The sequence below is a fragment of the Sapajus apella genome, unplaced genomic scaffold (genome assembly GCF_009761245.1).
Source record: "Sapajus apella isolate SASKATOON/1434 unplaced genomic scaffold, GSC_monkey_1.0 scaffold66, whole genome shotgun sequence".
Lineage (NCBI taxonomy): Eukaryota > Metazoa > Chordata > Mammalia > Primates > Cebidae > Sapajus > Sapajus apella.
The window spans coordinates 11534223-11551632 of NW_022437006.1; the positions used below are offsets into that span (position 1 = coordinate 11534223).

The following is a 17410-nucleotide window of genomic DNA, read 5'->3' on the forward strand; positions in this document are numbered from 1 at the left end:
CTTTATGGATGATAAAACTGAGCACAGAGAGATGAAGCACGCTGCTGGAGGACACACAGATGGTGAGCTAAAGGGCTGGTGCCATATGCAGGTAGCAGGCCCCAGAGCTCATGCTCTTACGCACTGCATGAAATGCACTTCAAATAGATGCAATCCACCTCCCTTCAACGCTCGCCATCATTCTCACTGAGGAAGACAATGATGACCATGACTTTGACTGGGAGACCTGGGCACAGATCCTAAGGGGCACCCTCTTTTGGGATCTATCCAGGAACATAACTCACCACCTGCGGAATTGACCTTCACCAGCACCTGCCCCTTGGTCCAGCCATCCTCCTGGGCCAACGCTGCCATCACCTCTCTCACGGAGGCTGTCACAGGCAGCTGCAGGGTCAACACTGAGTGGTCTGGCCGGCAGATGTCATAGGGGACTGAAGAGGAGACCAGACTGAGCTGTGGGAAGGGCTGCCTGATCTCTCCTCCCCAGAGAAAGAGGGCAGCCATTGCAATGATAGCAGGAATCCCCAAGAGGCTGAGCTGCAGGTGGGGAGGACCTGAGCAAAAAGTGGGGTGCAAGAGGCAGATATGGCCAGCGGCCTGGAACACAGACCCTGAAGAGTATAGCATGCCACCTTGGCCGAGGGACACTGAGGTCAAGAGTGATGACAGCAGGACAAGAAAGGCAGAGACAGCAGGGAGCAGATGTCGGGCTGTGCCTGGCTGGCTCAGACCACCAACCTTTGTCCCCAACTCGGATGGCACAGCTGCTGCCGGGAAGAGGCTCGTCCTGGTTGGGGAGCCAGATTGGCAGATTCCGGGCCTGGGAGGAAGAGGAAAGAGAAAATAAGGCTGGGAGGACAAGAGAGGAGAGTGTGCAGGGAGGGGACTGTGAGGGCCCTGTGTCCCCAGGAGCACGGACACCACACAGCCCTCATACCACCAGAGGGCTCTGCTTCCCACATTCACCTGAGCCCAGGAAGGCACCTGGGGCCAAGGCTCCAGGAGAAGACACATGTCTAAGGGTGGGGCAAATCCATGCCCCTCCGTGTGTGGGCTTCTCCCTCTGCCAAATAGGTCCAGAGCAGTTCTAAGATGAAAACTCTTCAGCTATGGACTCTGGTTTTCTCTTCCTTTCCCTCCAGCTACCATTTGCTACAAGTCAGGCATTATTCTAAGGATCTAAATATTCACAATGGCCCTTTGACAAAAGTATTATTATTATTTCCATTTTATGGGTGAAATAAATGAGGCTCAGAGAGGTTAAGTAACATGCCCAAAGCCACACAGCTGCTAAGTGGCAGAGTTGGAATCCCTCCTGCTCCTTTCCCGCTCCGTGCTCCTCTCCACCAACACTACTGTGCCTTGTCCCAGCCCACAGCAGGGATGCAGTGCGCGGAAACCACTGCCGAGCCTCTGCTGGCGCGGCGGTGCCTGCCGCGGCGCAAGGCTCCTGACGCAGGTTCCCTTTCCCACCCTGCTTTTTTCCAACACTGGTACTGACTCTGTCCCTCCTCCCAGCTCTGTAGGTGGCAGATCCTCCAGGTTCAGTCCTCAATCCATTGCTCTTCCCTATATTTCCATATCTCAGGGCCCTCTACAGAGTTCCTCACTGCCTCCTATGTCGCCTGCATATGGGTGATTCCCAGAACTGCTACCAAACTCTCTTCCAAAACCCTGAGCTCTCTTCCGAACCCTGGTCTCAAACGCCCCCTGGCTCCTTCCACATTAGTGATCCATCACCTCACACCCCATATACCCATCGGATCCTTGCATCCTGCCTCCCAGACCACTCTGTTCCCCAGCCATTCTCCCAGGCTCCAGGCTCCTCCCCGCGTCCCATAGCTTGTCATCTTGCTTTGAGGATTCTTCTTTGAAATGAGTCTCCTGGCCAGGCGCAGTGGCTCACACCTGTAATCCCAGCACTTTGGGAGGCCGAGGCAGGAGGATCACGAGGTCAAGAGATCGAGACCATCCTGGCCAACATGGTGAAACCCCGTCTCTACTAAAAAAAATACAAAAATTAGCTGGGCATGGTGGCACATGCCTGTAGTCCCAGCTAATTGGGAGGCTGAGGCAGGAGAATTGCTTGAACCTGGGAGGCGGAGGTTGCAGTGAGCTGAGATCGTGCCACTGCACTCCAGTCTGGCGCCTGGCGACAGAACAAGACTCTGTCTCAAAAAAAAAAAAAAAAGAAAAAAAGAAATGGGTCTCCTGTGTCCACTCCTCCCCTGCCCAGGTTAACTCCAGTTCCACCTGCCCACGAGACCTCACTCCTTATCTGCTCCAACTATGCTCCTCCTCCTCCCTCCCAGGTGCCTGCAGCCCTCCTCCTTCAATCTGTCTGACCAGAACCCCATTAAGCTCCCGCATTTGGTTTCAATGGCGGCCATTGTCTGCTGGAGAAAGCCCGGGCTCTTTAGCTGACCTATTCAAAACACAAATCAGACTTTGCCAACATTGGCTCCAACCCCTTCAATGGTTTGCACTGCTCTTAGGACAAAGATCAGATCCCTGGCCCTGGCCCAGGGCGCCCTGCCCACTTCCTGCCTCCTCTGGGGTCCTGCTCTCACTCTAGTTCCTCCAGGGATCCCTCCTCCTGGGCTCCCTTTCCTCCTGGGTTTGACCGCCAGGAATCCTCTTCTTCCTCCACCCTCGCCCCCTGAAGCTCTCAGCTCCAGGAGTTGCTTACACAGGACACTTTGCCTGCATCTGCACTGGAGTTGGCTCTTCCCCTCCCATTTTCAGACACCCCACCTTTGTTACTGCACATCACGGGTAGTTTAACAGCTCTGCCCCTGGCCTGACAGCAGCCCCACAGGCCAGGGCTGAAGTGCAGCATCAGCACCTAGCACAGTGCCCATGCCCGGCCCATGAGGGCAAGTCCACATGGGTTTCTGAGCGTCAGCCAAGAGCCAGGCAGCATGTGAGCATAGAAGCGGAGGTGGCGGCCCGAAGGAGGGAAGTCAATCCTCCAGTGGGTTGGGGAGATACCAAATGACAGTAAGCAAGTGGGCAAAGAAAACAACTCCACACAGCGCGTGCTTTGAAGAATACCACAGAGGACACCACAGCAGAGCGTGCTGGGGAGAAAGGGAAGGGTGCTTCGGATAAGGAGGAAGAAGGGGGCCTGTCTGGAACCCAGCATTTGGCTGAGATGAGAATGCGAAGGATCCTGTCAGGCAAACAGCCAGAGAAAGACCCTTCCGGGCTAAGGGACAAGAGCATAGGCCCTGAGGGGAGAATGGGCTTCGCCTGCCCTGCGGAGGAAGAGCCCGTGAGAGCCTCCAGCAGGCAGGGGCAGGGCGCTCAGCAGGTGGGACCACAGGGGCGGGTGAGGCCCCTGGATGTCATTACCAGCACAGCCCTCCCCACCACCAACTCAATCTACCTTTCCAGTTATTTCTCCCACCATTCCTCAACCAAATCCCGGCTGCAGTCACATCTTCTCGGCCCCTCTTTGCTTCCCCTTTAGCCCCAGCAGACAATGGCCTGGGGCCACCTTTGACTTTCCAGGGAGGGGCCTCGCCTTCCCCTGAGCTCCCACAGCACTGGCCGCCAGGAGCCCCATGGGCCTTAGACACCAAGTCCAGCCACCATTTCTCCTCTCCCAGGCTCTAACTATGGGCAAGAATTACCTCCCAAAAGGAATAAAGGCCCATGGAGTCAGGGAGTGGGGGAGGAGGGAGGCTGCCTTAGGCCTCTGCGTCTCCCGGCAGGGCCTGGCCAGGCCACCACACGCATCAAGGGCCCCCTGAACACCTATCACAGACCCCAGGGTGTGTCTGCAGGAGGGGAGCTTCCCATGTACACAGAGTCCCTGGGAGGGGGGTGGTGAAGGAGGGGCCTGCAGTCCAGGAGCAGAGGAAAGAAGCTGGGGCCAGGCAGACACCTTCATCTGAGGAGATGCATTCCCGCAGCCATTCTCCAACCTGCAGACAAGAGAGAGGGGAGGTGAGCAAGCCCAGGAATCCCTGGGACAGGAGCAGGGAGGACCTTGGGGCTCCAGATTCCTCCCGGCCCTCACCAGCAACTCAGAGGTAAGCATGGCCAGGTAAGTATCACATAGAGGGGAGCAAACACAGTCTTGAACTCAGGCCCCTGGACTTTGTGATTTTCCAAGGCCAGAAGGGGAAGGAAAAGTTAAAGGCAGATGCAGACCCCAGGTTTCAGGTTTCAGATGGAGTGCTGTTTCAGATGCACTTCCGACCCCCCCCCCAAATCTCAGCTGTTCCCGTGGGAATATCTGCAAACGTGAAGGTAAAGTCTTGGAAATGTACCAGGCGGGGCTGGCAGGAGCTGGCACTGAGGGTATTCGGTAATAAACACATGCCCAATGTAGGAAGTGAGAGCAGCAGGTGCACTCAGGATATGAGAATGAATAAATGAATGAGTACATGATGCATGAGAATGGATGGACATCTGGCATAAGGGTGAACAGCAGGGGACTGATACGAACAACGAATTGAAGGAAGTGGTGCAGCCTGGATCTGAAGCCAGGTGCTTGACTCCAGACCGTATGCTCTTGGTCCCCGTGGCACTGCCAGTTATGGAAATGACAAGTTAACAGAGTCAAAGCATCACCTGTAGTGCCGCCGCCTCTCTGGCCACTGCTCCCTCAGCAGGTTACTGAGTCGGGCATCCCTGCTCACCAGGTCTGAGAGTTTCTAAGAAGAGCCAAGATTCACTGAGATGGCTGTAGCTGTGTCCACCCCAGGCAGCCCAGCCTCCCTGCGCCTCACTTCCAGATACCTGGAGGAAGCTGGTGGCCACAGGATCAGTGTGGAGCATGAAGCCATACAGGGCCACCCACTGGCTGACCAGCCGCAGGATCTGCTGCCTCTTGTTGCAGACGTAGGTGCTGCACTCCTGCTCACTGCCACCCCCGGGCTCCGCATGGAAGGTGGGCACCAGTCAAGGGAACCACAACATTCAACTGCGGCCACCCACCATACCTGAGGCAAAGGAGGGGAAGAATGCCCAGGGCCCCCAGCAAGCTGGGCCTGGCAGCAGGCTGGCATTTAGATGGCTCAGCACAGCCATGCTGATGAGATTCTTTGTCTCAACCCCACACACCATCCTATCCTCTACGCATACACCCTCTAGGGCTGGAAGGATATTGGTGCAGAAGGGCGGCGCAGAGTTGGGTGCTGGGCATGAAGACCCTGTGAGTCAGGAGGAAGTCGCTGAGGAATGTCTCTGTAGGACAGGGTGGGGGGATGTGAGGAGGCTTCAGAGGCCAAATCTGCTGAGCACAGGTGTATGGACAGCTGGAGGGACCCTTCCCCACATTCTACCACCTGCAAGGTACCAGCAATGTCCAGTCCCCGTGATAGTGCTCCCCTCAAAACCAAGAGCACAGGTAAGAGGACTTCTTGTCAACCACTGTACAGACCAACTGAGCATCCAGTGAGGCCAGATGCAGGGTGCCTGGCTCTCTTCCAGGCTAATGGACCACCCAGCGAGTCAGAAAGCAGGCAGGGTGTCTCTTGCCCTTACCTGTTGGGTCATGAGCACTGGAATCTGGTCCCATGGCCTCCAAGAGAAGCTCTAGGATCTTCTCTGGGGTGCCAGACATCACCGTATACCTAGCAGAAATGGCCAGTCTATGGCACTGGAGCCACTAATCCCCACTCCCACACCCGGGCAGACATCAATAATCAATCACATCATTCTTCTCGATTAGCCAGCCCTGTCCCACCTTAGGGTGGGGAGGAGACTGCCTCAGCAGGCACATCCTAGTACCTCAATACCTGTCTACCCACAGGTGGCCAGAGGGCAGGGGTATGTCACAGGGGAAGGGAGCAAAGACTGGGAAGTGAAAGGAGAGACAGTGTGGAGAGGGAACATGGCAGGTGTGTTACCGGTTCCTGCCTGGGGTTGGGGGTCGGGAAGAGCCAGCGCCCTGAGAGGCTCTCTCCAGCACCAGCACCACTTTGCCATGTTCTTCTAGCCGCATGGTCTTGGCCTCCACATCCTGGAGAACAGGCCACACCCCGTGCTCAACACAGGATGGTTCCCGCTTTAGACCCTCTCATCTACCTCCTTCATTCCTGCTCCTGAACCCCATGAGGGTCCTACAGGGACCCACAGCCCTTCTCCCACCTCCGACTCTGGCTCCACCTCCACTGCCTTCCCTTCCTTCCATGCATCCTGCCTCCCCCACAGCCTAGTCCTCAACCTGCACACCCACCCCTCCCCTGGTCTCCCACACTGAGCCTGCAGTCACTGGTCTCACTGAACCCCTTCTGTGCTCTATGTGCTTCCCCTTCTCACACACGCCCAGGGCCATGGTCCCCGCTGCCAGCCACCATAGCCCAGCATCTCCTACCTGCCCTGCTCCTTATGGGCCCTCTGCTCTGGTCCCTACTCCTCCATCCACAGCACTTCTCTGGACCCACAGCCCCTGCCCTCCCCGACCCCAGCAGCAGCACCTTGATGATGCGGTTGAAGTCCTGCTTGTCCACGCGCAGGAAATGACAGTTGTCTTCTCGCAGGATGATGGTGGCTGCCCGGGGTGCGTCATTCACCAGAGCCAGCTGTCCAAAGTCATCTCCCTCATGCAGGGTGGTCACCAGTCCCTGCAGCCAGGCCTCAGTCTCAGCCCACCCCTGCCACCCCCAGCCCTTGCCAGGACAGACCCATGCCAGGAAAAGCAACCCAGACAGGAGACACAGGGGACCAACAAAGGCACTGCCCATGAGGACGCAGGCCAGGGAGCAGTTAGGACCCAGGGCACTGGGGCAGGAAGGAGGGGGGGGCCTCACCTTGCCATGTGTCACCACGTTGACAGATCCCTTCCAGATAATGTACCATGAAGTGCCCTTGTCCCCCTGGCTGAACACTGACAGAAGCATAGCTCAGACCAGGCCCTCTTGGCACCTACCACTCCTTCTCCATATCCTTTTGCCCATGTCCAGGCCCTGTGCTTGGCTTCTGGTCCCCTGCGAGACTTACACACAGTCCCGGCCTTGCTGTGTGGTTCAAAGAGCAGAACCGCCGCTAATTCTCGCTTCACCTGTTGGGTGGAGATAGGAGAGTCGGTGGGGCAAGTTCATGTGCAGGGCAGCCAGGCTCCTGCCAGGGCTATGATTAGGTCCAATGACACAAGTGCCGGGGGACAGAAATGTGGAACCAGGTCAGGCGTTCCCAGGATTCGGCAGGAGACAAAGCAAGTGGAGAAAATGGGCTGAGGGAGGCAGAAGGATTTTCAGATAGGGCAGCACCAGAGGCAAGAAATCAGACTGAAAATTTCCAGCCACAGATGGAAGTGGAGAAACCACCCTCTGGCCCTGCAGTTGGAGTTTCAGGGAAGTCATGGGAAGAGGAGATGCCTGGGACAGGGCAGGGCTGGGACAGTGGGACTGACCGAGTTGGAGAGGTGAGCCACGGCCTTGATGTGCAGCAGCTCCTCAAAGATGAGGTCCAGCTCTTCGTCGGTGCGCTGACCTGGGCTGCAAGCACAGGAGGGATGGGAGCATACGGTGAGCTGTGGGGCCAGACCAGGCGCCAGGAACCACCCCACCCACCCAGCCCAAGCCTGTGCCCGGCGCTGCCTCAGCAGCGATGGTCATCAGCAGCAGCTAACTTTTACTGAGCGTGCACATGTGGCAGCGCCTGTGATGAGCATTTTGCACGCACTGTTTCATAACAAGCCTATGGAGCAGTCCCATTATCCTCACTTGATGGAAGAGGAAGTAGCATGGGGAGGCTCAAGGTCACACAGCCAGTAGCCGGTCCAGCGGGAATTTGAATCTGGACCCGACTACAGTTTCCAAAGCCCACTTGCTTTCAGTCACAACTATGTCTCTGAGTGAGAAGGGTCCTCAGAGACCCCCCTGGCCCAACACACTCATTTACAGAGGAAGAAACTGACTTGGGGGGGATTGGGAGTGTGGGGGGATCCAGGTTACACAGCAAGTCCATGGCAGTCAGGACCAGGGGCTTCTGGGCCAGCCAGGTTCCCTTCCCTCTACAACAGGTAAGGGATACCCTCAGAGATCAATCTGAACAACGATGGGATCTGAGTGCTGTGTGCGGCCTGGGGTCACAGGGTGCAGGGATTCCAACTCACGGCTTTCGGAGTGCCACAGTGAGCAGGGCATCAGGCCCCCGCTGTGAGAGCAAGGCCACAGCTTCAGCCAACTCCTCGTCCATCTCATGAGCTCCCATGGGCTCGGGCTCTGGCCCGGGGAACCGGTAGAATTGGGCATCTCGGTCCTGGAAGGCCCAGTCGTGTTTCACTGGGGGGCAAAGGCCCAGGTGTGGAGGAGGAGAGGAAATTGAGGCCGTGTGGGCATGAAACCCCACTGCAATGCCACCCTCATTACTCCCCAAGTGGTGCCTGCTTCCCAGGACTCCCCTGTCCCGTCCCCATCACTGCCTAGCCCAGCCCAGGGCACCCCACCCTGGACTTGGGCTCACCATGGCAGAGGGCACCTTCATCCAACAACACCTGGCAGATTCCCACAGCTTGGCTCCGAGAATGTACCCCAAGTCCCAGGGCCAAGATCCCATCCACCAGCTCCCGGCCAGAGCAGCACTGCCTACAGGAGGTAGAAGGGGACAGGGAAGAATAGGGAGAAGCCAGTGGAAGGAGGGTTGCAGGGCAGGGAGGAACTCCGCATTAGAAAGGCACTCTCTGAGGCCCAAGCCTGGTCCATCTCTCTGCTAGAAGCAGGGTGAGGCCCAGGAGCCTGGAATAGAGTGGAAAGGAGAGAAAGCGGCAGGGCCTCCACTCACCGATACAGCCTAAGGTGGTACTTTCGGTCTCGGATGAGGTTCGGGCAGGTGGCCAGCAGATGCCGATGCAGCTGCTTCCCAGCCCTGAGCACTCGCTCTGTGGAGGCCTTGGAGGGATGAAAGGCACAGCAGTTCAGGCTCTGAAGCCCTAACGGTGCCGCCTGTCCCAGCTCCACGCCTCCCAGGCTTCTACCTGCTCTAGGCTCTCGCTGAAATCCAAGGACTCCTCGCTGTTGGTGAGTGGTGTCTGTGGGCAGCAGGGAAAGCATGCACGTCAGTGTGAGGCCTTCAAGCCCGGCTCCTGGATGACTCCCCTCCCCCATCACTCCCACCCTTGCCTAGGCCCCAATCCCAAATGCATACATGTGGCCAGTCACTCAGCAAAGAAACAAATATTCACTCAGCACCCTGTGCCCCAGGCATCGCCTCTTCCCACCCTGCCATCCCGATCACCAGACCCAATCCAGGGACTGGCTCCTTACAGATCAGAGCCCCTAGGCACACATTCTGCTTACTCAAGGCTCAGGGTGTGAGCAACTCAGGAGGCTTGGGAACGCCCGCTCCTGGGCTGGGGTCACAGGCCTGATCCCCAGCCAGGTTCTGTGCCCATCCACAGGCCCATGAGCAGGTCTCTTGCCCTCTCTGGGCCTTGGATCAGCCTGGTAGTTAAAAACACAAACCCTGAGGCCACACTCCTGGATTCAAATCCCTGCTCCCCCAGTGATTGCAGATGTGACCTGAAACAAATGATTTAACCTCTCACTCCCTGCCTGAGTTTCCCTATCTATAAAATCTATAAAGGGCCAGACATGATGGCTCATGCCTGTAATCCCAGCACATTGGGAGGTTGAGGCGGGCGGATCACGAGGTCAGGAGTTCGAGACCAGCCTGGCCAACATGGTGAAAACCCATCTCTACTAAAAACACAAAAATGGTGGTGGCAGGTGCCTGTAATCCCAGCTACTAGGAGGCTGAGGCAGAAGAATTGCTTGAACCCAGGAGGTGGAGGTTGCAGTGAGCAGAGACCACACCATTACACTCCAGCCTGGGCGACAGAGCAAGACTCCGCCTCAAAAAAAAAAAATCCGTAAAGCACTAATAATACCAACTCATAAGGTTTTGGGAGAATTAAATGAGTTGCTACATATCGAATGTTTAAAGCATTGCCTGGCATATAGTTGCATGCGCATGTTAGCTACTACTCATCTGTGAAGCATTAGGGTGAGGCTGCTTGCTGGAAGGCGTCTTTCTTCTCTGAGATGTTGCTAGCCCGTACCCTGCGAGAGTGAGTAAGTTCTTGGTGGCACACAGGACTGGCTCACGAAGATGCGCTTTGTCATGGCAACACTGCTTAGCAAGGATTTCTGCCTTTGTTAACAATCAAGCCATTTGGCACTCTGGGGCCCCTTATGCCCTGTAATAATGGCCATGAAAGCCCCTCATGACCCTTCTCTTCCTGCCACCTGAGAACGGGTTTGTGAACATCTCTGGACAGGATGCTCTACCCTCTATGAGCCCTCTCAAAGGGCTCACTTTACAGTTTACAAAGCACAACCTTGATTGCATTGGATCGCATGTAAAATAGGATCAGATGTGAAGTGGGCAGAGCAGGCATTGTCAGTCCTCTGTGACTTACGACGAAATCAAAGCCTGGAGGTGAGGTGCCTTGTGTAATTCAGTCACGCATACTTGGGACAGTCAGACAGCTATGGAGAAGTTCAAGTTCCCATCCAGAAGTGCTCCCATTCTTGGTCTCCCTACACCCACCACCCCCTACCCGTTTTCTCTCTTCTCACCAGCCACCTCTCTCCTACCTTCCCATCTCCCTGAAAAGGACCTGCTGGGGAGTTGCAGTATAACCAGGCCTGGTTGGCAACCAGGCCTGGGCACAGGCATCTTGGCACTGCATACCCAGGCAGAGGCCTGACGTCTGGCATGTGCAGACGCCTGGCCCAGGGCTGGGTGGAAGTCAGTAGGTGTCCCAAGGGTAACCCTGCCCGGGTCATGGGGCCCAGCCCAGTGCTAGACATAGAGCCCTGGAGACTTAACGACAGGAAATGAGGAGGAGGAGGAGCCAGGGAAGGGAGGAAGGGCAGGAATGCTACCCAGCCGGCCCCCTGTTTCGGAACAAACAGTGCCTGAGTGCTAATGACTTGTTGTTGTTCATGTCAAAATGCCCAGGTGGCCCCAGTCCCTGCCCCAACTCCCATTGGAGCCCACAACCCAGGCTCCAGCACCGGCCCCCTTCCTGGTATTATTCTGACCAGGGAGAGGGCACATTAGGAGGGGAGGTGCCGGGTCATGTGGCCAGGCTGGTCATTTCCTGTCCTCCCCCAGGGGATGAGCATGCAGGTCAGAGAACAGGGCCCTAGCTCATGAGCACTAAGGAAGGGACCTTAAGGAATCTCTCTCATTTTGCCAAGGAAAGCAAAAGCCCAGAGAGATCACACAACTATTTAGAAACGTAAGATTCTACTGAATAACTCTGCTACTGGTGCCGACCCAGAGGTAGGTATTTGTTTCCTATTTCACAGCTAGAGAAAAGGAAGCTCAGAGGTTCTACAGCCTGCCCTGTTGGTCAATAAGGGCACCAGGATTCATACCTGTGCCTGTCTGATTCCAAAGGCCATGCTCTTAGCATTACCCCTACCATCTCCCATGATGCCCATCCCCATGTTTCCTCCTCTGTGTGCTAAGGACACAGACAGCAGAGGTACTCTACCCTCAGGCAAGCTCCATGGGCAAGTAAGTTTGGAAACCACTGGGTTAGACAAAGGTAGATAGGTTTGTTATTCTAACCTCTCTGTGCCCCCAGGATGTTTGTGTGCATGGCAACCTTCTAGGATGAGGTGGAGTGAGGGCTGCTACTCAAGGGCAGTGGTCAAGTGTGTGGGTTCAGCAGCCAGAAGCTTGGGTTCAAATCCTAGCTTTTGCATTACTATCCGGTTGTGTGAGCTCATGCTGGTTTTTGAAGTTCTCAGTGCTCCAGTTTCCTCATCTGTAAACTGGGGTCGATGATAAAAATAGTACCTGGGTTGGGCGTGGTGGCTCATGCCTGTAATCCAAGCACTTTGGAGGCCAAGGCGGGTGGATCACCTAAGGTCGGGAGTTCAAGACCAGCCTGACCAACATGGTGAGACCCTGTCTTAAAAAAATAAAATAAATAAATAAATTTTTAAAAATAAATGAAAAAAGATAAAAATAGTACCTATCACATAGGGTTATAAGGATCAAAAAGTTAATGAAATGAAGTACTTGGAATGCTGCCTGGATCACAATAACTCCTTAGTAAACGTTAGTTGACTTGATCAGACGTTATTATTTCATGATGGGCCCTATTACTGGGACACAGTGCAAAAAAAAAAAAAAAAAAAAAAAGCTATACCCTGTTAGTTTCAGGGTTCTTAGCTGGGAAGAAGCAGCTGATATGGGTCGAGGTGAAGGTCCTCACCCACTCCCTCCTCTCATTGCTGAAAAGAAAGGGTTCAGGGTGGAAGAGGAGGCGCTAACTCCCCTGGCACCAGCACTGTGGCCTGCCCCACCCTCACTCTCTGTCACTGAATGTCAGAGCCGGGCTGGAGAGACAGGCACAGAGCCAGACAGCCTGGAGACCTGTCAGACCAGTTCCCTTGGGTCACAGCTAAGGTCTCAGGCCAGGGCTGCGTGTGATGGGACAGGGGAAGGGCGCATGGGGTTGGTGATGCCTTAAGGGTGTCAGTGTTACTATTTGTAGCAAGAGAGAAGCACAGCATGGTGGTTATATGGTTATGAGCTTGGACTCTGCAGCCAGATTGCCTGGGACCAAAGCCCAGCTTTGCCACTTATCTGCTGTGTAACTCTGAACCTGTCACTTAACCTCTCTGTGCCTTCGTTTTCACATCTATAAAATGGGGGTGATGACATTAGTACCTATCTCACAAGGCTATTGTGAGAATTATTATTATCATTATTTGAGGCAGAATTTTGCTCTTGTCACCCAGACTGGAGTGCAATGGCGCAATCTCAGCTCACTGCAACCTCAGCCTCTGCAGTAGCAGGCATTACAGGCACCAGCCACCATGCCCTGTTAATTTTTGTATTTTTAGTAGAGACGGGGGTTTCACTGTGGTGGCCAGGCTAGTCTTGAACTCTTGACCTCCGGTTATCCACCCACTTTGGCCTCCCAAAGTGTTGGGATTGCAGGCATAAGCCACCGCACCCAGCAAGAATTATTTGATATGATAAAGGCAAACCTCTTACAATAATGTCTGGCACATAAGCACTGTATTACTATTAGCTCCTACCACGGTTTTGACAGGTTGGATGAAAGTGTGTTCTTCGAGTTACAAAATTGGGCCACTTCCGCCAAAGCAGTCACATAAAGAGAATCATCTCAGACTTCCCTGAGCCCGTAGAACTACCAGAGGTCACCCTGATCTTGCCCCTGCCTCTGGACATCAGACAAGATCTCACCTCCCCCTCCTATTTTCCAAAGATGTTCTTCCATCCCATTCCAGTGTCACCTTTGCCGTAGCTGTTAAGTCCTTTTCTTATCTTAGTCTGTATCACCTGCAAGCGCTCCTGCTGTAACCTGTTTTCATTTTCTCTTGTCCTGGGCTAGGCAAGAACAGAAAGAGCTGTCTTCAGACCTCTTCTCTGGGAGGTTGATGGGTTTTCCCCTTGGCTTTCGAAGAGGGAGGCCTTGCTTCGATAACTGGCAGTGCTGTCTTCCGGGGACTCAGGCCCTACCCCTTCACCCTGGGTATGCATGCTCACAGCTGGCGCTCGCTCTCTCATGGAAGCCTTCCCTGGGCTAAAGGCAGCATCAAGAGGTAGGAAGTACAGCTTTACAGGTACCCAGAGCCTCTCAAACATAGGCATGATGGAATGAAACCTCCCCACCCCAGTCACCCAGTCATCAGAAGAGGGAGTGGCCGCCTGCCTCTAAGCACTACAAATCTAAGCTCCCTCTAGTCACCAACATCCACCTGGCAGGAAGGGGGCCTTTTTTCTGTGCCTTTGCCCCCATTTACACTTCAGCAACCTTCACCCCCACCTTTCTGGCCTTCCCACGCACACCAGCCCTTCATTTCTAGGGGCTGGGGAAAGTCAGGAGAGAGCCTGGTGGCCTCTTCCACTCCCTTCCCGACTTCAGGTCCCAGGGGATCCTCCAGTGACCTCACTGTCCAGGCACCTGACCTTCCCCCCACCCCCTACCTTGCCTTTACAAGCTGGGAAGGGGACAGGAAATGCACAAATAATTATAGCCTGAGAGGGAAGGGGGGAGGGAGAGTTCCAGCCCATTGGCTCCAGGCAGTAGCTGCAGCCAGTGACCCGGACGAGAGAGTCGGAGGGGTAGTGGGGGAGGACCCAGCCTCATGATAAGAAAGACCCTGGTAGAGAACAACTCTACCAGGACCAACACCTGGATTCTCTTCTCAATTCTGATTGCAAAGTGGATCCCCTTGTCTTGATGGGTCTCGGTTTTTTTCAACTCAGCCTCAATGTAAATGGCAGTTGAGCAAGGCAGGGGGAAGGAGGGAGAGGGTGGTGTTTATTCTACTCAAAAGGACTTGCCAATAAGAAATGAACTCCTGGCTGGGAGCGGTGGCTCACCCCTGTAATCCCAGCACTTTGGGAGGCCAAGGTAGGCAGATCACGAGGTCAAGAGATCAAGACCATTCTGGCCAACATGTTGAAGCCCTGTCTCTACTAAAAATGCAAAAATTAGCTAGGTGTGCTGGCACACGCCTATAGTCCCAGCTACTTGGGAAGCTGAAGAAGGAGAATCACTTAAACCTGGGAGGTAGAGGTTGCAATGAGCCGAGACCATGCCAGTGCACTCCAACCTGGAGACAGAGCGAGACTCCAGTAAAAAAACAGGAAAGAAAGGAAGAAAGTGAAAGAAAGAAAGAGAGGGAGGGAGGGAGGGAGGGAGAGAGAGAGAGAGAGAAAGGAAAGAAAGAAAGAAAGAAAAAGAAAAAGAGAAAGAAAGAAAGGAGAGAAAGAGAGAAAGAAAGAAAGGAAGGAAGAAGGAAAGAAAGAAAGAAAGGGAGAAAGAAGCTCTCCCAGGCAGGCACGGTGGGTCATGCCTATAATACCAGCACTTTGGGAGGCCAAGACAGGCAGATTGCTTGGTCCCAGGAATTCCAGACCAGCCTGGGCAACATAGTGAAACCCGGGTAGACACATGCAGTAGAGACATACCTGAATCTCAAGCTAAGTTATTTAGTCTGGATGGTTGGGGACAGTTTCTCTGCTGATTTGGATGGTACAGCCATTATCTTGCCTCCCAAACCCCACCATTCTTTCCCCTTCTTGCTCTCTCCTTCATTCTTTCAGGTCCAGAGATGTTTCTCACTGGCAAAGGGCACTTAGGTCATCTCAGATTCTCCAAATGTCTCAGAATCCTTCCCCAAGCCCCCCAAAGGCAGGTACCCAGCAGTGTCCACACGACCACCTCACCCCAAGACCAAAACGCAGAATTAGCACAGTTCAGTTGCTCACTAAAAAACAATGTTGCCACGGTGACGCACCCAGAACTGTAACCAAACTTACGTCACCCCAGCCCTTTGACTTGGCCCCCATACCTCCCACCCCCACCTGGAGAGTACCCAGAAGCACCTAACTCAATGCCTGGCTCACAGAGGTGACAGGTAAATAACAAATCCCTTTCCCCTTCCCCCCATACCCAGAGACATCTGGGCACAACAGACACACACGGTTGCAGCTGTGTGAGCCGCCCACGCACACTGCAGGCAAGCTTCCTGATCCACTGTCCACCCCAGCTGTACCACTCCACACCCCCAGAGCAAGCTGGGCCACCGGCAGCATGCCCAGCCACAATCCAGACCCCCGTCTAGCCCGGGTGCTGGCCCTGGCCTGGGCGGGTGAAAGGTACTCACCCAGCGCAGCCCCTGGATGCGGCTCGGACGCCGGTGCTCCAGCAGCAGCTGGTAGGAGCAGCTTCGGGGCCGGTGCATCCTCCTCAACACCATGTTGAGCAGTGTCCCCTCCGGCACCACGTCAGGGAGGGCTCCCAGCTGCGGTGCTCCCAGAGCTGGGCTATCCTCCACAGCCAGGCCCACCTGCCAGCAGCTCTCACCTGGCCAGCTCACCTATGACACAATGAGGAAAGTGGACAGCCATGAGACGCGACTGGGGCAGCTGGACCATACTACAATTGCCCCAGGCAGAACTACTTCCTTAGAGTCCTCTGGACTGGTCAGGCGGAGGTGCTGCAACCTTGCCAGGAGCTGGGGGAGGAACAGGAAGACCTTCACTGGGGCCTGCCGGTCTGGCGCACTTAGGGGTCCCCAGCTGGCTCTTGGAAAAGATCAGGCCCTTCTTACCCTCTTTGGAGTTCTGTCCCATCTCACTGTCCATGCCCCTGCAGAGATCTCCACCACCTCCCAGCATGAGGCTATAGATTCACCGGGTCCCCCAGAAATGCAGCTTCGGCTCAAACCCTTCTCCCCTCCTCCTCTGCCCTGACCAACCCTCTCTCTACTACCCGAACTCCCCACCGTGTCAGCTTCCTCTCCCGCCCTCTCCTGCTCCTCCTCAACCCTGACCCCACCTTACCCACCTTCATGTTTCTTTTCAAGCTCGCACAGCCCTGCAGGCTCTAGCAAAAGGCTGGGGGGTCCCCAGCGACCCCCATCCGCTTTGATAAGGGGATCCGGAGAGAGCTGGTGGGTAAGTCCAGGTACAGTGAACGGGGCCAGCGGCTAGCTGGACCGGCTGCCAGGGCAGCAGGATGCAGGGCTCGGTGGAGAGGCTCCTCTTGGGTGAGTAGAGGGGTGGGGGCGTGGTGGGGGGGACGACCCCCCCACCGACACCGGCTACAAGGAGCCCCGAGCCTCCGCCTTCGTCCCAGACGAAGGAGCCAGCTGGCACCGGGCGCTGAAGCAAGGCTGCAGCTGGCACCGGTCCGGGCGGGAGCTGTCACACCCCCTGCGCCGCCCGCCCCCTTCCCCTCCCCCGGACTGGCGGAGGGGGCGGGGAGGAGGCGCCCTGCCTTACTGCAGCGGAGATCTTAGGGGAAGGGGGCGGGCACCGGCCGGCGTTGGAGCCTGCACCTCGGAATACGGAGAGTGGACACCAGCCTGAGCCCTGAGCATCCTCAGTGGGCAGGAGCGGCCCCGAGGTGTGTGCGGGGGCCGCGGAGGCCGGCGTGTCGGGGATGTGGCGGTGAGTGGCTGCATTGGCCGCCACGTGGCCGGGAGGAGAAATGCAAACAAGGAAACCGGGGAAAGGGGGAGGGGTGAGTCACTGCGGCCCCACCCGGGAGGGAAATCCGGGCTGGGGCCGCTTCCCGGCCGGGGGCGCCTGCCTCCTGTTTCGATTCAGGGTCTCCGGCTGCCCGGGGGAGGGACTAGGTGGCCTTCCTGCGGGGAATCCCGCTGCCTTGCCTCCCGCAGTTGCGTTCCCAGACCCACGCCCCCCCTGCCCCCTGCCCCCTTCCCCAGCACACACACAACGGGAACAGTTGAGGAAACTGAGGCTGGAGAGGAAGGACCGCTCTCCGGAACGGATAGGGGCGGAGTTCGTGGCCGTAAGAGAAGATTGGGGTTGTGGCAGAGCTTCCAGGGGAGCAGAAGGTGTTCGAGGACCACACCCCCCACCGTGCGCTCCCTAGTGGCCGGGCAATTTGAGGCAGAGACCGGGATTCTAGCGCCCTGCTAAGCAG

General features: G+C 55.9%; 1 protein-coding gene across 7 annotated transcripts in view; it reads right to left on the reverse strand.

Moving 5' to 3' along the window:
* Positions 1–16864, reverse strand: part of RAPGEF3 (Rap guanine nucleotide exchange factor 3) — a 44046-nt gene extending 27182 nt beyond the window's left edge. For 4 of the 7 annotated variants that reach the window (XR_004259957.1, XM_032248410.1, XM_032248407.1 and 1 more), the window contains exons 1-18: positions 16307–16864; positions 15624–15836; positions 8933–8986; positions 8740–8846; positions 8422–8543; positions 8072–8240; positions 7367–7451; positions 6955–7015; positions 6765–6841; positions 6432–6578; positions 5862–5974; positions 5497–5585; positions 5118–5196; positions 4750–4900; positions 4582–4664; positions 3809–3929; positions 739–820; positions 285–431 (exon numbers count right to left, since the gene is read on the reverse strand). Coding sequence is in view for 6 of the 7 variants with exons in the window: in XM_032248410.1 (XP_032104301.1) it covers positions 285–431; positions 739–820; positions 3809–3929; positions 4582–4664; positions 4750–4900; positions 5118–5196; positions 5497–5585; positions 5862–5974; positions 6432–6578; positions 6765–6841; positions 6955–7015; positions 7367–7451; positions 8072–8240; positions 8422–8543; positions 8740–8846; positions 8933–8986; positions 15624–15836; positions 16307–16312 (1906 nt within the window). In the remaining variant the exon portion in view is untranslated. Of the gene's footprint in view, positions 1–284; positions 432–738; positions 821–3808; positions 3930–4581; positions 4665–4749; positions 4901–5117; positions 5197–5496; positions 5586–5861; positions 5975–6431; positions 6579–6764; positions 6842–6954; positions 7016–7366; positions 7452–8071; positions 8241–8421; positions 8544–8739; positions 8847–8932; positions 8987–15623; positions 15837–16306 lie in introns of those variants that run through there. The other 3 variants (XM_032248408.1, XM_032248406.1, XM_032248411.1) reach the window with 2 other exon arrangements.
* Between the last annotated feature and the right edge of the window lie 546 nt (positions 16865–17410).